The sequence below is a fragment of the Rana temporaria genome, chromosome 1 (genome assembly GCF_905171775.1).
Source record: "Rana temporaria chromosome 1, aRanTem1.1, whole genome shotgun sequence".
In the NCBI taxonomy this organism is placed as follows: domain Eukaryota; kingdom Metazoa; phylum Chordata; class Amphibia; order Anura; family Ranidae; genus Rana; species Rana temporaria.
The window spans coordinates 449,589,063-449,612,692 of NC_053489.1; the positions used below are offsets into that span (position 1 = coordinate 449,589,063).

Below are 23,630 nucleotides of genomic sequence, written 5' to 3' on the forward strand. Positions count from 1 at the left end.
CCAGGAATTCAGCAGCCTTGTAAAAAGAGTGCACACACAATAAGTAAGGCAAAAACTTTAGCTTTGGCTATAGCATAGATAAGAATACCTGTCAGATTGTAGAATAATCTTTCTGTACGTGGCCCCATTACAGAGATTCGCCCTCTATTCTGTTTGTGATCCAAATTGAAGTGCAAGAAAATGCAAAACTTTGCGTTGTCCCCAGAACAGTATTAAAAAAGGGGAAATCTTCCAAATAGGGACACTAGTTCTGGTGACTTGAGGAACTCAAGAGATTCCCTTAATTTGCAGGAATTTCTTCTCACTTCTTGTTATGGCTATGGGATAGGGGTGAGTTCTCCCACAAATGTGACACAGATGTCAAAAACTAACAGGGGTTATAACCCTCCCATACTCTATCCAAGATGGAGAGTTTTTTTTTTTTTTTTTTTTTTTTTTTTAAGTAGAGAGGTTTTGCCTAGTTCTACCCGAGTTTAACATGGTGCCTGCCAGTGCCACCTCATGGATATACTTGGGGCTACAAGATAAGATGCCGCATATACAGCAGCAATACCCTCACCTCCCTTCTGCTGCCCATTCACAGAAGCCTTTGTATTTTGTGAACAAGTTTACATAAAACAAAGGCTTCTGTTCATTGGGCAGTAGGAGGGGCAGCCATAGCAGCTGAAGTAACTACACTTTAAGTGCCGATTCACACAGGGGCAGCACGACATGCAGCACAACTCTGCAAGGCAATCTGCACACTACTTCAGTGGCAGCTTGCAAAATTACTTCTGTATAGAAGTCAATGCAAGTCGCCCTGAAGTCGTCCCAAAGTAGTACAGGAACCTTTTTTCTAAGTCGGAGTGACTTGAGTCGCTCCTATTAGAATGGTTCCATAGTACAGAACGGAGTGGGACTTGTCAGGCGGCTAAGTCGCCCCTGTATGAACAAGCACTAAGAAGCTGAGACCAGAGTATACAGCTTCAGAGCCATAATCCTGGAGCACAATAAGGCTCCATGCACACTGGCATAAAAAAAAAAAAAAAAAAAAAAAATCAGCGCTTCTACTGGAGTTTTGTATTCTGCCTGTAGAAACAACTCAATGTTATCCTATGTGTTCATGCACATTATGACTTGTACAGGCATATTTTGAGATCAACATTAAGAGGCAGAAAAAAAAAAAAAAAAAAAACACACACCACCCCTTCTCATTTAAGTTTCTCATTAGAGCTCACTGGCAAAAAAAAAAAAAAACACCAACACCCCACGTAAAAAACTCTCCTAAAAGCTTTGTACAAAAAAAAATGCTCTATATGGACGTTTACTCATACTTCACATGCACTTTTTTTTCCCCCTTTTTACACAAAGTTGCTGAATTCCTGGAGTACAATCTAAAGAGAACAGTTTCTTCTACCATCAGCAAAGTTTTGAATAGCAGTTAAAACAAAATTATCTGCTCTAAGCATTGACTAAACAGAAAATAATCAAACACGCTTGCAAAGTTACACATTTTATTTTGCATCCATAGCTCATAACAATTATGGAAACCTTTGCCCATTTGCTAAAATAACTGTCTGGAAATATTTGATTATATATTAGGAAAGTGCCACACATTTCAAAAATAGTTTACAAATTGGAAAGTCTTTCATTTTTATGACACAACTGCCCAATCATTTACAAGTAAATTCTGAAACCTTTACTTGCCATAACCATTTGCCAAAAGTCGTTTTTTTTTAAACGCCATGGATTTTAAATTTACATGTTTTCACGAGTACTTTTACAGAGGCATGCTTTACATACTGTACATGTAAAGAGGACATTCAAACCAACAAATAAAAAAAAGGATTTACAGAGTTGAAAGTGCATCCCATCGAAAGTTGATTTTTAACTCCCAAGTCCAAAGAAAGAAACTGCAGTAAACAGTGATAGGCCAGTCAAGGAAAGAGATTTAATTCTTAGTGCCTTAGGACGAGTTTCCCTCTACCAATGCTATTGTGAAAGCCTCTGCTCCCATCTGGCCCATGTGGAAGCCGAAGTATCCCACTGGGAAGCCCATGAGTGACTGAGGCCTTCTTCAGTGATAGAGGGCTACAAGGCACAGACTTGTTCTCCAAACACAGATTGTGAGCAGCAGCTTTTCGTCTTTGCACCCAAGAACTTGAACAAATCCCACTGTCATTTGAATGCTCTGGATGTCTCCGAAACATTTCTGGGCTTGTCCCAGAACTAGAAAATACTCTATTCCCATGATCTGTAGCCAAAGGTGAAAGGCTCTGATAAGGTTGAGAGAAGCACTTGCGTGCCAATAATGGACTAGAGCGAGGGCTGCTGAAAGAACTTGGCTTGAATGAAATGTCTGGGCTTGCAAAACTCATAGCACAAGGAAAACGAGGTCCCAAAACTGGAGAGGCTGGAGTACTGTCAGATTCTGATGAGCTATAACAAGAAGCATCCTCCACTGTGTATTGCAGCTTTACTGGAAGTTTACCATGTTGCTTAGCCAACTTATCTGGTAAATCACAATTTTCAGTTTCATCAGACTCCATGCCACTTTTCTTGCGTGTACCTCTTCCACTTACCGGTACAACTCTGACACCACTGTCGCCATTGGTGCCACTTTGCTTGACACTAAATGTCTCTAGCGCCTTTCGAGCTCCTTCCAAGTTCTCATATTCTACAAGTGCACAATTTTTTGTAGCCAGCTCAGGATATCTAGCCAAAATTTTTTTTACATCACTTGGTACTTCTTTTCCAGGTTTTAAGATGCGTACAGAAGTGAGAATTCCAAAAGAAGCAAACAGAGAAGTGACCGTTTCCAGGAAGTTCCTCTGGGGTTTTACAAGACTGGCCTTATCTGTACAATCTAGATTCCAGGCCAACAGTAGTTTTGTGGGAGGAAGTCCAAGCAAAGAATTTGGAACTGGAGTTTTACGCCTCACTTTGGTTTCCTCTTCATTAACCTCTAGGTTGTCTGAAAACTGGAGCGCATGCAAAGTTTGTCTCCAGTCTCTAGTAAGGGACTTCATCTGAGAAAAAAAAAAAAGAAAACCCACAAGCAAATTAAAGCATAAATCAGCAAAGTAAAAATAAGTTTGTCTGTAAATACCTGCATATTACTACAATAGCGTATGTAGAACCTAATGTATTCATGCAATAAAATGTACATAACCCTAACTGGTGGATATTTGCTTTTCTAAACCACTACACAAATACATTTACCATGTTTCACCATATCATTGCTGCCAATATCCTACTGTGAGCAAAACATCAAAATATTACTAGGGTCCCCCTAGCAACCTCACTGTAGCATTTGCTAGACTTCTTTACCGACCTATCTGAAATGTCAGCTGTGATAATACAGCCACTGGATCTTACGTAGGTCTCAGTTAGGAGAGCTTGTCAGCATGGCCTGTACATTACTAGGGACCAGTGCCATGGATTTACATAGTTAGGAGACAGGCCATAGTGTAAAGCCTCATACACACAATCAGATTTTTGGACGACCGTTCGTCCATTTTGTGGCATGCTAGTCTCATGTCGAAAGTGAAGGTTACTCATCATACGAAAATTCTCATACAACAGAATACAACATCAGAAGCAATGTAATGTGTTGTATAGTTCTGTATGTATCCTTTCATTTAAGCATGCATAGTCTTGCTCTCACGATTTTTTTTTCCCCAGATGAAAACCGTACTTAAAACGAAAAACGGACGTTAAGTTCACGTACGACAATGTTATATAGTCTACACATCCAGCCTTTGTCAAAAAAAAGAAAAGAAAAAAAGAAATTGGCTGTCAAAAGCACCATACTAAAGATCCGAAAGTCGGCAGATCGTTCAGATGAAATTCTACTTCTGTTTTTTGTATCATGTGTATGAGCCTTTAGTGTAAAGTCCCCCCACCTCTTCTACCATCACAGCAAGAAATTCCTGAGAAAAGTGTATTTCATGCACAGGGGTCAAACACTCACCAGACCAGCATATTTGAGAGCAAATCTACACTACCAAGAGAGCAGTTTGCTTTTGATTTGTTCCTGCAGTGCATTTTTCATGCCATTGTTTTTTTTGCCAATTTGTTGTTGGGCAGAAAATATAGGTGTGAACCAAGCCCAACTTTCTGATGACAAACACTCACTCCAGCATCAGCTGCACATCACTGCTCAGGGTTGGCTTCCATATAGAAGAGCTGAAACTGCAGTACAGGGGCACAATTGGGAGAGTCACGTCTATGCATGTTGCAGTCGATGCATTTTTCTGGCACATTTTGCTTTTAACATGCATTTGATGCTTTTTGCCAATAGGAATGTATGACCGTTCTGTTCCTGTAGTGCAACTTTACATTCTGGCACTCAAGTAGCATCAAAATCACAGAGTAGTGCAGGAACCTGTGTGCCCAAAGTTGCATGTTCAGGCTAGGGTTAATGGCCAAGGTTAAATGTTAACCCCAAAAAGAGCTCTTAACCCTAGCATGCAACTTTAGACACAAAGGCTCCTGCACTTTGATGTGACGCTCCCTGGCACTCAAGTAGCATCAAAGTTGCACTACATGAACAGAATTAATAATTTCCAAATTTCAGAGTAACTTGTTTAAGATTTTACCATTTGATTTTAGATTAATTTGAATGAATCCCAACAAATTTATACTCATGTTATTTGTATTTATTAAAAAAAAAAAAAAAAAAAAAAGGCCAATTTCGTGTATTCATGATTCAGCATTATAATTCTATTTAGTTCAAATTGAGAAAAAAAAAATTGAATTTGTCCATTTCGAACCTCAGCTTTTTGTTTTAAAATGACTAGAAGCGAACAGAATTTGCCTGCAGAGTTTTTTTATATTGATACACATCTCAAACATTTATCATTGTATTTTTAAATTGTATGAGAACTGGCATGGATCGCTATAGCAATAACCGTGAATAAAAAGTACGCTCCTCTGGGCTTTTATAGTCTGTTTTTGCACATTCTGTGCCCAAGAACAACCCACTCTGTATACTGAAACCATTATTTTACTAGAGTACTACAATTATAAAATAGTATTTTTTGCCATTTTGGACAGTAATAAAAAACTTGCATAACAGCAGTATTACATTTGTTTTTATCCAGGCCCCCTGCTGCATTATGCCATAATGTGCCAATACAGCGCACATCATGACAGACTTTCTTGTTAAAGGAAGACCTCCAGCACTGTGCGGTCAGTGCAGGGGCGCGCTTCCATCTTCACCCAGTTTTCCTCTGTTCACTATTCAGCTGCTTGAATGACCAGGCCATAATGTCACTCTTTCATATCACCATGACACAGAGCAGGTATATGAATATGAATCGTCATGCCTTAGCAAAGAGGATCGAGAACCAAAAAAAAAAAAAAAAAAAAACTCACCTTTTTGAAAGAAGTAAGCAATTTAATGCTGACAAAACCAAACTTGTTTTTCTGTACATGTTTGAGCAGAAAGGCATCGCGAGACAAATTCTCATCCGACAGGTAAAACTCTACTTGGCTTACAATCTTTTCAATTAGCTTCACATCGGGAATCCCAAAATCACCTTCACAGGAGTCCTCATCCAAGGTGTCAGCGATATCACAGAAACTTCTGTAAAACAAAAAAAACATGAGAAAAGTCCCAATTTTATAGTGGCAGAGTGCTTCTGACCATTTTCTCAGCAGTCTATCAGGGCAATGTATTGGTTAGGTGCAGAGGCGTATCTAGTGAAAATGGCGCCTATGGCAAGCACGGAAACTGCGCCCCTGTCAAAACATTTGAAACCCATCTTTCAGATAACCTTAACAAAAAAAAAAAAACGCTAACAAAACTACAAGTCAAGTGTTTTAATTACCCCTTACACCAGAGTCAATAGCGTTACATCTTATATCACAGTTCCCCCCTTAGAGTTCCCAGAGACCCCTCTTTACATCGGAATCCACAGAGTTCCCCTTCACGCTGGAAAATCTGATCTAAAGAATGCTGTGGACTCTGGCGTCATCTTTATATACACAGTAAGGGGGGACTCTGACACAAGGAGGATCTCTGCGGACTGGGATGTAGGGGGACCTCTGATGTGAGGGGGTATCTGGTTATCACAGTGTCCAGAGATCCCACTTACATCAGCATTCCCCTTTACCCCAGATTCTGTAGAGTTCCCCCTTAAAGCAGTGTGCCAGACAAAAAGTATTTCTAGACAGGGGTCAGGTCAGCCGTGGCAGCCCTGCAACAGCACAGAGCCTTTTACTTTTATGACCATCCCCCCCTCCCCCCACAGTATGTGTGAGCATTTCACCACCTCCATGGGACTACAAATTCCAGCATAGAAGGCTGTGCTCTTATTTCTCTGCTGCTCCTCAGTCCCCCACACACAGTGTGACTGAGAATGATGACTGCACTGATATACAAGAGGACACCTTCTCTCCATGCCTGCTGCAGTTCTGCACAAACCCAGCCACTGCCAGAGTCTGTGCCCCCACTACCCCCTTACCAGAGACCAGGGTCACTGTTAGATATCATGGGGCCCCCTACAGCCTACCTGACCCCACCCCTGGGCCCATCCCTGGCCCTGCCCTAACCTCAAAAAAAAAAAAAAATTCAGCTGTCAAGTGATATTTATCATCCCTTGTGATAGCTTGGGTAGTGACATATCCTCTTTATGGAGAAATCTGGGGTTTATTAGACCCATTGATCCCTCCTCTGCCCTCCAAGGCTTATTGGCTGCTTCCTTAGCTGGTACCAGCCAGGTAAATGCAGAACCGATAATGGAAGAGATGAAATCTTCATAACTTATGGCCTCAGTTGTCACAGAGGAGAGGGAGAAACTGGTCTTCCTCCGCCTCCTTTGTGTGCTGCCAGTCCGACCAGATGGAATGGGAGAGCCTTTATTGCCATTAACTACATACAAGCAGGGAGGAGTTGATATTCCAGCAAGCCGAATTAGAAAAAATAATCCCTCTATTTTACAGCCTCCTGGGCCCCTGTGTTTGATCTCATGGGGCCCAAAAAAAATATGATTTAGACTACAAAGGAGCCATGGCCTGCAGGGAGAGGGGAAAGTATAAAAAATGTGCCTGCATCTTAATCAAGAGGATCAGTCTTAGCATAAGGCACTGGCAGTTCAGCCGTCCCTCCTGCTGGGCTCTGCTTTTGCACGGATAGGACCTCGAGTCAGAAGGCCTGTGAGGAGACACCTCCTGACTAAGTCCACGGTCCAGGTGTCCTGTTGAGAAATACACCGGCCGATACCACCTCTATAGTCCTGGCTATAGCATCCCTGACAGCAGGCGGAGGAGTGATATTCAGCTGTCAGGGCTGCTGTAGCCGGAACTATAGAGGTAGCATCGGGAAATGCAGATGCCTGCTTACTCCGACCAGTGACTGCACTTACAGGAGTAAGAAATGAGAAATAGTCCCACTTGCAGCGCTGCCATTGTTCATTAGCAAAGGTGCTGAAAAAGGGATCCAGCCTATGCTCGGGAGCCTGGAGGGAAGAAGAGACCATCAGACCCTGGTAAGTGCATTGCTGTCCAGCCACTCACCAGCGCCCCCTTGATATGGCACTTGGCATGGTTGCCATTCCCTAGATACGCCCCTGGTTAGGTGTAACCTGGACTGTAGACGATAACCGCTGAGGAACTTCCTTTGTTGCTGATGCATTATCCTCTGCAGTGTGAACAGGGTTAAACTCAATATGTATTAATGCAGAAGTTGAGCAGCCACCATTAAATAGACCACTTTGCAACTAACTATTACCGTGTTTCCCCGAAAATAAGACTGGTCTTATATTAATTCTGGCTACAAAAAAACACACTAGGGCTTATTTTCAGGGGGTGTCTTATTTGTTTACGGTATGTACAAAAAAGTTTCTCCCCCTGTCAGCTCCGGAGTCAGCCTTGTGAAATTCTGTAATCCCAAAAATAAACCTTTCTTTAAAGACCTTATAAAATTATGTAATTTGTTCTGTAAAAAGATATGATGTGCAGTGTGTCTCCTTGTGTACCATTATTGTGGAAAATACCTAATTTACAGTGCCGCTGGCCGCTCACATGACCCACCGGAGCTCTTCTTCCCCACTCCAAATACTGCAGAGGGAGGGGCCAAGATCCCCAATGATGTCAGCCCCACTCTGAGTACTGCAGTGGGAGGGGCTACTGACATCAGCCGGGAGGAGAGGAGAAGAGCTTTGGCAGGTCACGTGAGCGACCGGCAGTGCTGTAAATAAGGTATTTTACACAATAAATTTACACAAGGAGACACATTATATAACCTTTTTACAGAACGGATTACATGTTTTACAAGGACTTTAACTAGGGCTTATTTTTGGGGTAGGGCTTATATTGCAGCCATCCCAGAAACTCATGCTAGGTCTTATTTTCTGGGTAGGGCTTATTTTTGGAGAAACAGGGTAAGTGCCTCCAGTGCAGGGGGCAGCCATCTTGGATCAATCCTGGAAGATCTTGCTTTGTTGCATCAGCCAACTATGAAGTAGGTGTCTGCAGATTTCTGAGAGGAAATGGACAATGAAAAAGCAATGAGGGGTGTCAAAGACTTCGCTTTTGGATTAACAGAACCCTGCCATAGCTTACCACAATCAGGTGGCAGAAACAAACACTGCACAAGACCTTGCCTCAGACCAAGAACATTCTCCCTTGAAGGGTGAGAGGTGTGATTTGGATGCCTGGCAAGATCAAACTGGACACCCCCCCCAATCATTGACTGGCCAGGGGGATAAAAGGGGACCGTTATAGCAAGCTAGGAATGTACTGTTACTAGGTAAAAGCAATTAGGTTCTATTTACTACTGTCAGAATATTGCAGGTGTTTAACAAAATCACTAAAAAGCAATGGCATTGTCCTATTGCTTGTAGAAGGACGCTTGCCAATACCCTTTTAGGCTTTGGTTTGCCTAAAATTCTCTCAAATTCCTCAAGGTGTAAGTGTTTGGTAAGTGAGGCGTGTCTTCAAGTGTGCAGAGAAGAGGAAAAAAAACCCCACACAATTCAGGAGTTTCTCTGGGGTAGCGCTAGATAGGGATACACATCTACATTGTGTCATAGGAATGCCAAGTTTGTTTTTACAGGACAAATAAAAAGCCAAACGCTACAGGGAATAAGGCCGCTTTAACCACAGATTAATAGTATACAATACTATGGATTCCTTTGTCCATTTGGGGGAAATTTGTTTCCTACATAAGTCTGTCTCTGGATGTAGACAGCCATCAGTAATTGATGTTCACCTACAGGAGGGAGGTGTAACTAAAGTTTAGAGATTAGTAGCGATGGTAGAAGGCTGTGCAGAAATCTTGTGAATAAGGGATGTTTAGTGAACCACCCAGGACAAGATGTGCCCGATATGGATGTTCTCAACTCACACCATTGTGGCTCCATTATTGTGCTACATATGTGACTCAGTTGGAGGGGTGAAATCTGCCAGGGAAATAGCATGATCACGCCTGACCCATGAGCAGTAAAATGGTTCCCTTTCATGTATTGTTGACTTTTTTGGGAAATTGGTGGCTGATAAAATACAATTTGCATTGATACATACCCTCTTTATGGCCAATAACTTGCATATAAACCTTCAAAGTGTAGAGATTAGGCAGTTTTTTTTTTAAATTTGTTAAATCTAGCAGATTATAAAATTGCACATAGTGAGGCAAGCCTGGTAAATTGGTCATATTTATGAAGTATTGTCAGGAGTGTTAGTTTTTACCTGTCAGAGGAGTCCATGTACCCATTCCTAGACTCCTGCCTCATTTCTCTGTGGCGCAGTCTGGAATTGCATGAATGTGGGTGAACATCAACAGGTAGGCTACAGATGCTGTTTAGAGATCTTGGATACGGATACCCAGGAGATGCCATGATGTTCACATAAAGCTGAAAACACATAATGTAAGATAATTACACAAATGCAGGCTTGTTGCCATTCAATATTTATTTTCAGGTTTAAAACTGATGGTACATTATGTACACAGAACTGCAACATTCATCCAGAGACTAGTGATAAACATTTTTTAAAAGGATCCCATTGACTCATTTAGGCAATTCATTTTGAAATGTTATTTTCCTACATCATGGCCTCATTAAAAAGCTGGTCTTTTGCTGACCATCACGCATTAAAGGTGTACATTTAAAAAACTGAAATTCAGGCTTTGCTCAGAGCACAGTGTGCCACATGTATGCAAAATTGGTGCAACAGCTCCAGGATGGATACCGCTGTGACAGATGTGAGCAGGTTTCCCTTCTGGAAGCTCGCATCAGAGATCTGGAGGAGCACGTTGCAACACTGGGCAGAAAGGACAACCTTGAAAGGGGTCCTCTTCTTGCTGAACAGGTGGTCAGTAGGGTTGGAGGGTGGAGGGGAAAGTCAGGATTATCAGATAGGAAGATGGGTTAATGTAGTTGGAGGGAGTGGAAGGGGCTTGCAGAAAAGGAAGGCCAGTCCTGTATTTGTGCATCAAACAAATTTTCCAAGTTGGGTGAAGATGTGGAGGTGGCAAACAGAGGTGGTAGCCCTAGGATGTCACTGCTACCCCTAACACCCAGGAGAGCAAACCATCTAGTAGAGGTAGTGAGGGAAGTGCCTGAGGCATGACAGTTGGTGGCAATAGGGGATTCTATAATCAGAAGGACTGATAGAATAATTTTTCGCCAGGATCGCCTCAACTGAATGGTTTGCCATCTCCCTGGTCCCAGGGTTCGGCATGTGGTGGACAAATTACTGGGAGGGGTTGGGCATGACCCAGCTGTCTTGGTCCACATTTGAGCCAATGACAGTATACATGGAAGGTGGAGGCTCCTTAAGAATCAATTTAAAGAACTAAGCTGCAAGATGAAGTGAAGGACCTCCAAGGTGATATTCTCTAAAATATTGCCTGTGCCATACACAACACAGGAAAGGCAGGGGGAGATTAGAGGGCTGAATGCATGGCTAAAGACCTGGTGTAGGAAGGAGGGATTTGGGTTTTTAGAGCACTGGGCTGACTTCTTTGGGGTGCAACCTATATGCTAAAGACAGTTTGCACTTGAATGGAAGGGGGTCTGCTGTGCTGGGGGAGAGGTTTATGGGAAGGCTGGAGGAGTATTTAAACTAGGATTGAGGGGGAGGGTGAACTAGAATTACATCAGGCACACAGGTCAGTTACGGGGTCAGACATTAATGGAGAGTGGAATGGGGATAGATGGGGGGAGAGTTATGGCAGGTGACAAGAAAGTCCCATGTTGCAAACAGCCATTGGAAACTATAGTGCCATTTGTACTACTAAAAATTATATGAAAAACACCAGAAAAAAAGTGTAATAGATTAAAGTGTTTGTTCACCAATGCCAGAAGTCTGCCAAGCAAAATAGGCGAGTTGGAAGCTCTGGTGCATGAGGAGAGCTATGATGTAATCGGTATTGCTGAAACTTGGCTTCAGTCCTCACATGACTGGGCTATTCATATTCCTGGCTATGCACTCTTTCGGAGAGACATGGTAAAAAGGAAAGGTGGTGGGGTCTGTCTCTATGTGAAAAGTGATCTCAAAGCAAGCGTGAAAGAGGACCTGGTTGATGGAGAGTGTGATGAGGCTGAAGCATTATGGGTGGAACTGCATATAGATGTGCATAGTTCAACGTTAATCATTGGAGTTTGTTATAGATCACCCAATGTTAACGAGGAGATGGAGACTCAGCTCCTTGCACAGATGGAAAGGGCTGGGACGGTGATAATCTGGGATTTTAACTACCCAGAAATGGACTGAAGAAATGGCACTGCTGTGACAGTTAAATGGCAAAGATTTACAAACCTATTACAGGACAATTTATGGTCCAGTTTATTGAGGCTCTGTTGGACCTGGTAATCTCAAACAGTGCAGAGTTTATTACAAGTGTTCAGATAAGGAACACCTGTGTAGCAGTGATCATAGCTGTAAGCAAGAAATACATATAGGAAAGATAAAAAAACATTTAATTTCAAGAAAGCAAATTTTCCAGGGATGAGGGCTGCTCTCCAGGATTTAGACTGGGAGGGAATATTTGCAACGATAAACACAGAACAGAAATGGGAATTCTTCAAAAAGACTGTATGGGACCTCACTGCAAAGTATATTCCCATGAGAAATAAGTTTAAAGGGCTAAAAATAAAACCTGTGTGGCTCACAGTCAAAGTAAAAAAAAAAAAAAAAAAAAAAAAAAAAGCTATAAAAACTATAAGAAAAAGCAGAAAGAACCCCAAGGGATAGTGCGGGCAGAAAGCCAAAGCAGGATACCGTAGGAGAGTACAAAAAAAATATGTCAAAGTATAAATTTTATTATAAAACTGGTAAACGTTTAAAAACAATTATGGAACAGCATAATTAAAAAAATATATAGTACAGCTACTCAATTGCCGCAATTCACAATGTACTGATAGACAAAAGTAAAAAAAACAGATCGTGATTGCAGTAACAACCCTACATGTTTCAGATAGGCATACAATTCCTGTTATGATGGGTATAATTCATTCAGGAGTGTGAGATGGCGGTTATATTTTTTATAGAGAAAATATATATGTAAATAAGTAAATATGAAATTTTATTAAACAATACATTTTTTAATTTTAGATTTTTTACCCCTTAACCAATTACGCAAAACAGCAAAAGGGAAACCTATGTGTGTTACCAACACCCCTGTATAGAATAGAAAAGGAGAAAATCCCCCAGGGTAGGGATTTAACGGTAACAACTCAATTAATCATAAAAAGTAGTAATAGTAGTAAAAGTTTAATACACAGTAAATAAAAAAATATTAAAATCAAAATTAATGGATAGGTGCACAGTCCACAGTGGTTCATTCAGGCCCTACGCGTTTTAAGACCTGTATATAACACAAATTAACATGTTTCAAAATATTGCATTATTACTTTGGATTACATATCTATACAAAACAAGGGAATACAGAAACTGCACAGCATACCCGTCACCATATGTATGGACTCATTGCTGAGCCGGCAAGCATCCAGTCAGTGGCAAACGAGGCCCCTTAGAGGAAAAATGGGGCACACAGTGGGATAGGGTCAACTCCCTTCCTCCAAGCAAGCCCAAGGGTGCCAAAACAAGGCACAAAGCGTAAGTGTCACTCCTAAATAAGCAAAAGAATATATGTATAAATAGGCATATTTCTGATGATCTCAGGAACATTCATTGTACCAATTGTATACCACTGGCAGATGGGTTCAGAGGATCAATGGGACATTTCCCGTTCCAGGGTTGGATTTTTTCCTCCCTGTGGGTCTTTTTGCCCATTGTTTCCTCTGTGCCATGTCTGGGCCCATTATGGTGTGACCATTTTTGCCCCTACACACAGCGTTTGTGTTCCCCTTTTATAGATTTTGATGTTATCTGTAGGATTCTCTTTTGTGAGACTCCCCGCAGATCATTATTTATTATGTTAATCTTAACAATGCAATACTTTTCCTAGCTGAGATTTCTATATCGGCTGGTTAAATTTTTTTTCCTTGGGCGTGAATATTAATATTATTGTCGGTAGCTGTACATGTATCTATACATAGTTAAATAGCTGGGTGGTGCCTGGGTGTTTCACATTTGTGTGCCCAGAGGTTGTTTGGTGGCAATTTGGGGGAAGATGTGTCCCCCGCTGTCACTGTATTTGTTGTGGCTCTGTGGGTGTTTTTGTATGCCCAGTGGACTGCCGTGAATATATTGTGGTGTCTTTCCGCTCGGTTCCACCTCCCCTTAGCCCTGTTGACATCTTTACCTTTGTTTTGATGTTTGTGCGTGCGCGCACACTTTATTAGTGTCATTGAGGTCTGGGCGGTGTCGTGCGTTGCTGCGATGTGACGTGGTGCACGCGGCCCCGCCCCCTTCTTGTGGCTCTCACTCCCCCCGTTTCTCTAGATACCGGGAGATGCGGTGCGTTGCCACGGTACGCACGGCCCCGCCCTGCCTCCCCCCCTCGACTTTTCCCTATAAAAAAATCACCACCGCCTAGCATGTCTGTCACGGCTGACGGCGGTGATACTACATACTCGGGACAACTAGTGGAAAGGTACTTTTTACCCTTCATGCCCCCACTAACATATCCTGTACTATGGGGGGTCTTGAAGGTTTGCTCTGTGGATACTAATACCAGTTTAGTCTCTACACAGTGGATCCATACACTCACCAGTGACACCCTTAGCTACATCCTAGTATTACACTCATTTCTCAAAAGTCTATAGGTATGTTTGTCTCAAAAAGAATAAAAAAATGGTTTCTCATTTCACATTATATATTTTTATACAACCAACATGCTTATCTAAATGGGATTTTTTTCTGATCCTGTGGTATACAATTGATACAATGAATGTTCCTGAGATCATCAGAAATATGCCCATTTATACATATATTCTTTTGCTTATTTAGGAGTGACACTTACGCTTTGTGCCTTGTTTTGGCACCCTTGGGCTTGCTTGGAGGAAGGGAGGTGACCCTATCCCACTGTGTGCCCCATTTTTCCTCTGCCAAGGGGCCTCGTTTGCCACTGCCTGGATGCTTGCCGGCTCAGCCATGAGTCCATACATATGGTGACGGGTATGATGTGTATGCTGTGCAGTTTCTGTATTCTCCTGTTTTGTATAGATATGTAATCCAAAGTAATATTTTGAAACATGTTAATTTGTGTTATATACAGTGTGACTCCACGCGGACATTAGTCCCTGATAAAGGGACAAGGTCTCGAAATGCGTAGGGCCTGAATGAACCACTGTGGACAAGTCATGCACCTTTCCATTAATTTTGATTTTAATATTTATATTTTTGTATTTACTGTGTAATAAACATACTACTTTTTTGATTAATTGAGTTGTTACCGTTAAAGCCCCACCCTGGGGGATTTTCTCCTATTCCTTAACCAATTACGTTTTTAGTAAAGGAACACAAAAGAAAAGGGAAAAAGAGAAGAAAGAAGAAAGAGGGAAGGGGAAAGAAGGAAAATAGAAAATGGCAGACATATGTTATAAAAATAGGTACTTACAAATTATATATTCCAACAACATACAGGATACACAGCGTTATTGCAAATGGATGTGGTCACATGTCAAGAAGTGAAAAGAGCCAGAAAAAAAGTGGCTTGTGACAGTTTTTAATTGAGCCTCAAAAGGGGGTAAAAATAACGGCTTATTCCCCAAACATTATTACTGGGCTCTTAAAAACACAGAGCTCATGGGAGCCAAGACAACACAGAGGAGCAGGAACCTGACATACAGAAGAAAAAACACAACAACCAAAAATGTATTAAAGTACATTCAAATATGCTGGGATATTTTTTTTTAAAAAGTAGAGAAAGAATTGCCTGGGGTAAGGTCAGCACTGAACCCACCATAGTACTTTTTTTTAAATATCCCAGTATATTTTAATGTACTTTAATACATTTTTGGTTGTTGTGTTTTCTCTTTTGTCTGTCAGGTTCCTGCTCCTCTGTGTTGTCTTGGCTCCCGTGAGCTCTGCCGTGCTGCTTCATGTCCTCTGGCAAGAAATTCAGAACGCAGATCTAGAGAACACTAATACAAAGTCCAGTAATTATGTTTTAAAGAGCCCAGTAATAATGTTTGGGGAAGAAGCCACTAGGTATTTTTACCGCCTTTTGAGGCTCAATTAAAAAGTGTCACAAGCCACCCTTTTCTGGCTCTTTACTTCTTGACATGTGACCACATCCATTTGCAATAACGCTTTGTATCCTGTATGTTGTTGGAACTCTTATACATGCCCAATGCTTATTCTCCCGACAAGGCCAAGCTACATCTCCTGTGACCCCCAGGCTGGGTCCCTAGGATGCTCTGTGCCACAATTCCAACCACTAGGGAAGGAGCATAAGCAAAACAAGCTCCTTTGACACAAGACACTAGTACTGTAGTCATTAGCAATGGCAATGTAGCCTCCTTCAAATAGCTTCACTGCACGTTAGACATTGGTACTGCATCTTCTCTGTCTTGTCCCCTTATTAAGCCCTGTTCTTGTGAAAAAGTCATATATGCATTGCACCCCTTTAAGGCTGTCCTAACGCGACATCAGACCAGGCCAAGTGAAATGAACATTCTTTGCCGAGGTTGCCTAGATGTAACAAAAGGAGCAGTTCAACAAGTTGTCTTCAATACACAAACTTCGACGAGCCCCCAAGTCTCCTGGTTGCCCCCTAAGGTAGTCATACCTTAATTAGCCAGAGGTACAATTCCAGGTCTCCCCATTCTCGCCAACTATAGCACCCCCACAAAAGGGTTATATGTGCAATACTTACTCAAAAAGCCCAGGAAAACTTGGCCAGCAGTTAACCTTTACCTCCCAAGGAGTAATACTTCAGCAGAGCAAGTACAGCTAAACCATGCAATATTCTAACACAAATTTAACCATAGACATCGAGAAAAAACAGTGGAACTTTAATAAACCATAATCATTTAACATTCACCCGCTTACCCCATCTATCATACATCTCCAACTCCCTGCTGCTGCGATACATCCTGAAACATAAAATGAACTTATGCACACTGGCAAATTTACTGACCGTCCTGCTTTTAAGGACAACTGTTCTTTAATAAATTGCACCAATCCCCTCTTAGGCTAAATTCATATTTGTGCAGTGGTGCCCATTTATTTGAATAGGTTGCCTACCAAAAAGGCGCAAGAAGTACATAGCCTTTTTTTCATGCCAAACTAAAACCCATTAGGATTTTGTTACCATGCACTTGATTTCTTACGTACTTCAACAATGTATTTTGGGGTGCCATTAACAATGCCAATGCTGTGCACCTGCAAAAGGGATGCACTTTTTGTGTAGGAATGCATGCATTATTGCTTTTTTGCCATCAATTATCCATTATGTTTTACTTACCCTCCTAGCAGAGTCACGCCCTGGCCAATGTTTACGCCACTTTTGGAAGAGGGTCCTTTTAAGCCTGGGCAGGGTAATGAGCCTTTGACTTCTATTGGGCCGTCCCCAGGATGCTGGAGCCACTTCTTGATTACTGGAGGAAAAGAAAAGGAAAAAAAAATGCTCACTTTATACTAAACATACACATGATGAAATATCAGAATTACAATCCAGAAGTGTGAGAAAAACTTTAATTGCTTAGATAAGGGGTGTCAAACTCAATTTCATCGTGGGCCGCATCAGCATTATGATTGCCCTCAAAAGGGCCAGTTGTATCTGCAAGATAAAGATTCTCCAGCGCATCCCCTCCCCTTAAATTAGATGTTAAGCGCCAACCCACCATCAGAAGTTGAGTCCCCCACTCTCCCTTACATCACAGTGCACCCCCCTTTCCTCATGCTGCTGCTGGGAAAAAGCTGGATACATTGCTTAACCACTTAAGACCCAGACCATTATGCAGGTAAAGGACCTGGCCAGTCAAAGCACTGCGTTGCTAAAATAGACTTTTTGCTATAATATCCCCAAAAAATATATAAAAAAAAAAAAAAACAATTTTTCTCCTTAGTTTAGGCCAATACGTATTCTATATTTTTTTTTACCAAAAATATAGCAATAAGCGTTTATTGATTGATTTGCGCAAAAGTTATAGCGTTTACAAAATAGGGGATAGTTTTATGGCATTTTTATTAGAATTTTTTTTTTTTTTTTTTACTAGTACTGGCGGCGATCAGCGATTGTTTTCGTGACTGCAACATTAATGCGGACACATCGGACACTTTTGACACATTTTTGGGACCATTGTCATTTTCACAGCGAAAAGTGCTATAAAAATGCACGGATACTGTGAAAAGGATGATGGCAGTGAAGGGGTTAACCACTAGGGGGCGCTAAGGGGTTAAGTGTGCCCTAAGGGAGTGATTCTTACTGTAGGGGGGGGCATGGCTGTAGGTGTGACATCACCGATAGTCATTCCCTATATCAGGGAACAGACGATCAGTGACACTGCCACACAGAAGAACGGGGAAGGCATGCGCGCACACACACACACACACACACACACACACACCTCCCCGGTCTTCAGCTCTTGTGACTGATCGCGGGACACCGGTGGCGTTCGGGTCACGGAGCTTCGGACCGGGTCACTCGCGCGACCCACGACTGGGCTTATAAAGGCAACATGCCTGTGCCCAGCCGTGCCATTCTGCTGACGTAGATCGGCGTTAGGACAGTCCTTAAGTGGTTAAAAGCAGAAAATAAGGGTCTTGAGCTTTCCTGGGGTGCGAGGGCCAGATGAAATGGCCTGGAGGTAGCCCGCGGGACTTGTGTTTGACACCTGTGTCTTATATGAAAGCCAATCTGCCTAATGGGAAAACGGATTAAACTATATGTCAAGGTTTACTTTGCATACAGGTACATTGCAACAAAGACAACACTTAAACACATGATCTGGGCATCCATAAACCCAGACACTTGGAACGGTAACAGGTTCTGGTTAAATGTTTATTTTTTTTCCCCCTGCACATACTTTGAGATTTCTAAACTTTGGCATGTGCGTCCAACCACACCCAATGTCAATAATAATTTTTGCTTACGGCCAGTCCGAAAGCCATAAAAACAAAAAAACAAAAAACAAACACGTGTAGCGCTACCCCCGAAGGAGCCGCTGGTTGTTGTTGGGATCGGGGTATTAAGTTACCTCAGTGTTGTCTAGGGGTGTATTTGATGAGTAGAGTAGTGAGCGAATGTCCAGTCAATGAATAAAGGTTTTCAAATGCTTTATTTCCAGGCCCAACATGGCCAACATCAACATCAAATTGGGAGAAAAGGTTGATGAAGCAAGAGGGAGAACTTTGCAGTATCAGGCCTGGATATGAACCGAGCAATCCGGCTCTCAGTAGTATCAATTGCAATTCGTCACTACTCTAGCCAGAGTAGGTGAAGTTCCCCCAGGACAGACTCCTGTCATGAGCCTAGCAGCCGAAGTGTCACTTTAGGTTTCTGGGACTCTGCCACAGGCCAATTACTTAAATGAGCTAAATGAACAGATTGAGATCGAGCGAATCCTCCCAGTAGATTAAGCATATGTCACCGAATGACAGCAATAATGTACCTGTCAACATTCCGATCACCAGATCCCCGATGGTTCGTACAAGCCCTGTTGGATAACCTGCCTCCGGGTTCTCCTCAAGCCGACCCCCCAATCGAGCAGCACCCAGCCTGGGATCTTTTCAATAGAACTGGGGACGCAGTAAGTCACTGGGGCCCCTCTCAGAAACATGGAACTCCGCGTAGAACGCGACCCCGGCCTGGACGGCCATCGCCGGGATTCGTTGGATGCGCACACCCTGAAGGTGAGTGCCGCACCTGGAACCCACGAAGGACCAAGAAAAATGGCGTCTGCCACAGATATACTCCTCCCCAGCATGCTCCGCAAGGGAAAACTCCTCTAATTGGCTGCTGGGGAAAAGCGTCTCTGCCAGAACCCCTCTAGCGCCACCTGTCGCCCAGGGGTGGAACCAACACCCCTAAAGCGCAGACTGACCTACAGGACAGTTCAGGAATGACAGCAGCCCAAATTTAACAAATTGCGAATGGGAGCAAAATAACTCTCCCATTCCCTACTAACTTCAGCGTAGTGCCCATACTGAAAGTAAGGGGGCGCTACACACACTTTTGGAAGCATACTTCCTGTGTGCACTGCCACCAGCACCTTCCCAGAAAAGCGATCAGTGCGTGCAGCTGGCCTTTAAATAGGCCCATTATAGTCAAGTACAAGCATTTATGATAATGTCAGTGAAAATGCACAACTACATGCACAACGATAAATATGGCCGCCTTATTTGACGACTTAATATTTGCTACAGAAAAGTGTAGAAACACTAGCAACAAGCTGGAGAGCTTTAGCTCAACAGAACACAGGGGTCAGATATCCCCGACACACTGCTCCAATCAACATCGTTCAAGCTCATTGAGCAGACCTGATTGGAGCAGTGTGCAGGGGGAATGTTGCAAGACTAATGAAAACCCAGACCACAGCAATTTGTTTGGGCACAGAATTCCAGTGAAGCTTCCCTAACATTTTAAAATTAGCAACTGGACTAGGGGGGGGGGGGGGGGGGGGGGGAGAAGCTCATGTAGTTCCAGTGCAACCCTTTACCAATTTACTCATGGTTCCCAACAATGTAATGATTACAAGCTTCAAAGATTAAGGCATCCAGAAAGTGTATGTCGCCCAAAGCAAGCTTCTCCATTGTAGGTTATACAGATTAGGAACAAAATGCAAGGAGGTGCCTAAATGTTATAGGCAACAATAAAAATAAAGTGTCCTTAATGGCACACAAGGCCTGCGATTTAACCATTTGTCCTTATTCTGCATCTTTGCAAAGATGGTCTGCAAATGAAAGGCCCTAAAACAATGCATATTATATAGTTATACTTACTGTTAAAGAGGGGGTTCACCCGAAAAACAAATTTTTAACATTAGATTGAGGCCAATTGTGGGAAGCACAATCGGGTGTTTTTTTTTTTACAGCAGGCGCCGTAGAGCCGCACCGACGTTCGGCTTCTTTCGGCAACTCGTGACGCGCTGTATGCGACGGTCGGAAGCCTGTCAATCAAATAGGAACGCCCAGTCCCGCAGACCATACCCAGAAGCCGCGGAGAACATATATCTATAAAACTATGTACTGCATTGATTTAAAAAAAAAAAAAAAACACCCGATCGTGCTTCCCACAATTAGCCTCAATCCAATGTTAAAAAAATGTTTTCGGGTGAACCCCCGCTTTAAGTTAAAGCAAACCTGGAGCAATATTTAGGGCTATTCACACATTAGTATGCTATAATAGTAATAGGGCAGTCAAATTATTTTAAATCAGTCTGATAAAAAAATGTGCATGTTTGGGGTAACATTTAAAAATAGCAAAGCACATATTGCAATGCAGTAAGCATTGATGAAGTGTGTGGTAGTGTATGTGTTAGGGCTTCTTTATAAGAGGCAAATCCACTTTGTACTACACTGAAAGTGCAGTCGCTGTAAATCTGAAATGGGGGGAGCGCTGCCGATTTTATTATCCAATCATGTGCAAGCTAAAATGCTGTTTTTTTTATTTTCCTTTGCTTGTCCCCCTCAGATCTACTGCGACATAACTTCCAAGCGCAAAGTGGATTTGCCTTTCGTAAATAACCCCCTAAGGGCCAGATTCTTGTCCAGCGGCGTAACAAATCTGATTTACGTTACGCAACTTAGACGGGCAAGTTCTGTATTCTCAAAGCGCTTGCTCCGTAAGTTGGCGTAGTGTAAATCGTCCAGCGTAAGCCCTCCTAATCCAAATTTGGAACAGGGGGGCGTGTTTTATGTAAATGTTCTGTGACCCGACGTGATTGACGTTTTTCACGAACAGCGCATGCGCCGTCCGTGGAAATCTCCCAATGTGCATTGCTCCTAATACGCCGCAAGGACGTATTGGTTTTGACGTGAACGTAAATTACGTCCAGCCCCATTCACGGACGAGTTCCGCAAACTACATAAAATATTCAAATTTTGGCGCGGGAACGACGGCCATACTTAACATTGGTACGCCGCACTTACGCCACCATATAGCAGGGGTAACTATACGCCGGGAAAAGCCTAACGTAAACGGCGTAACTTTACTGCGTCGGCCGGGCGTACGTTCATGAATTCGTGTATCTAGCTAAATTTACATATTTCAAACACATAAATCAGCGTACACGCCCCTAGCGGCCAGCATAAATATGCAGTTACGATCCGACGGCGTAAGAGACTTACACCTGTCAGATCTAATAGATGTCTATGCGTAACTGATTGTAAGAATCAGGCGCATAGATACGACGGGACAACGCAGAGATACGACGGCGTATCTGGAGATACGCCGTCGTATCTCCACTGAGAATCTGGTCCAAAGTGTTGCTTAGGTTAATGTTATTGCAACCTTATATTTAGGCTAAATCTGCACTGCATCATACACAGATCAAGAATCTGTATGGCATCAAACATACATCAGCCAGGATAGACCAGGTGATAAACATACAATCTAGAATGTCCTGCTTAATACACAGATCATCCATAAAGATACAAAAAGAAGAAAAACACATACGTGTGCTGCTTCAGACTGGATCAAGAAAGCACCATACTTATAACCAGGGCCGTCTTTACCATAGGACAAACAGGGGCAGCTGCCCAGGGCCCTGTCACTGTTGGGGGCCCAAAGCAACCCCCTTTGAAAAAAAAAAAAAAAAAAAAAAAAAAAGTTTAGGGGTCTGGAGGCCCCCAGATGGCAACCCCCCCCCCCTTTTTTTTTTTTTTTTTTTAATATATATATTTTTTATTAAAGGGCCAATTTTTTTTAGGGGTCCCAGAGGCCCCCAGGGCCCCAGATGGAACCCCCCCCCTTTTTTTATTTCTTTTTAAATTAAAAAAATATATATTTTTTTTATATATTTTTATTTTATTTTTTATTAAAGGGCCAATTTTTTTTTTAGAGGTCTGGAGGTCCCCAGATGACAACCCCCCTTTTTATATATATATATATATATATATATATATATATATATATATATATATATATATATATATATATATATATATATATATATATATAAAAATTATTTTTTTTATACATTTCTTTTATTTTTTATATATACACGAAGGCATGGCAGCCCATTCTAATCAGTGGCTGCTATGCCTGCACAAATGAGGGCCGCCAAAACACATACATGTGAACCAGCCAGGCCCAAAATAAGCTGGAGGGGGGCCCAAAAAAAAAAAAATGTTTGCCCAGGGCCCAAACCATATTAAAGACGGCCCTGCTTATAACCTCTTACTAAAGGACTGGCCCCTAAAAATATAGATAACCAGCAAAGAATTTACTATTTATCAAGCATCATGCTCCTTCCATGGCTTTCACAAACACAAGTCCTTTACAACCATAGACACCTGTTTTTATCTTTGAAGTTGTTTTCATCAAATTTAGTTATAAAAAGGAAGGCAGATTTACTGCAGACTATTAAAAATCCCTAAAAATGAAAATTGTCCTACCATTTCTTCACCTCCCAAACATAAATCATCTGCTCACTGAAAGAACACAGCCTCAAGAATTTCCCTTGCCTGCTTTATCAATTTAGGTCATTTAAATAACAAATTCCCTGCACATGAAGCTCTTTCAATTAAAGGTACAGGGGCAGTTTGTAGGTTGTGTTTATTGAGGAGCGACAAGACTGCTTAGGGGTTTTGTTTATTTGGTGTTTACGCACATGCAATATTTCTGCAATGTTTGCAAACAAAAAACATTATGGAAAATGTGGCCGCACGCAAGAACAGAATGTTCATCCATTTCCTCTGTGCAAAAATGTCCCTGATTGTGGCGTGATTGACAACCATTATCTGTGTCAAAAGAGATCTAGATAAGCTGTGTAATAACACCCCATCGGTAGCAACAAAATAGCCCTGCGCATTGCTTAACGCATTTAACCTTGTTGATCTTATTTTAGTAATCATTTGTTTTCTATTATTAATTTACAAGGAGAACTTTTAAAATGTATTTCCAATCAAAACTTATTTTTATTCTTTTGTTTTTATATGGGTTTGGAGTGGGGAAGGGTTAGAACCCCTGTCACGTTTTACATAACCACCCAACTTTCTGAAAATATAAAAAAAAGGACACTTTTTAGATCCTTTTCACACTGGGGCCGCAGCTGAGTTAGCGCTAAAAGCGCTGCTTGTTTTAGTGGTGCTTTAGCTATGTTTAAGCGGCGCTTTTTGGCCTTACGTGT

General features: G+C 42.0%; 1 protein-coding gene across 1 annotated transcript; it reads right to left on the reverse strand.

Annotated features, from left to right (window-relative positions):
• Positions 1-1,479: 1,479 nt before the first annotated feature.
• LOC120916450 (la-related protein 6-like) lies at positions 1,480-23,002 on the reverse strand. The gene is made up of 5 exons (XM_040327426.1): positions 22,897-23,002; positions 16,802-16,934; positions 9,673-9,836; positions 5,359-5,569; positions 1,480-3,008 (listed from the first exon to the last, which is right to left on the reverse strand). Exons 1-5 carry the CDS (start codon positions 22,923-22,925, stop codon positions 1,938-1,940), a joined length of 1,608 nt encoding a protein of 535 aa, XP_040183360.1. The 5' UTR covers positions 22,926-23,002; the 3' UTR covers positions 1,480-1,937.
• Between the last annotated feature and the right edge of the window lie 628 nt (positions 23,003-23,630).

Coding starts and splice junctions, on each gene's coding strand:
- LOC120916450 (XM_040327426.1), bottom strand. CDS start 22,925: ATGATTTATGTTTGGGAGGTGAAGAAATG. Junction 16,935..22,896: donor GTTTGGGAGGTGAAGAAATG/GTAGGACAATTT, acceptor CTTTTCCTCCAG/TAATCAAGAAGTGGCTCCAG. Junction 3,009..5,358: donor TGCTTACTTCTTTCAAAAAG/GTGAGTTTTTTT, acceptor TTTTTTTCTCAG/ATGAAGTCCCTTACTAGAGA.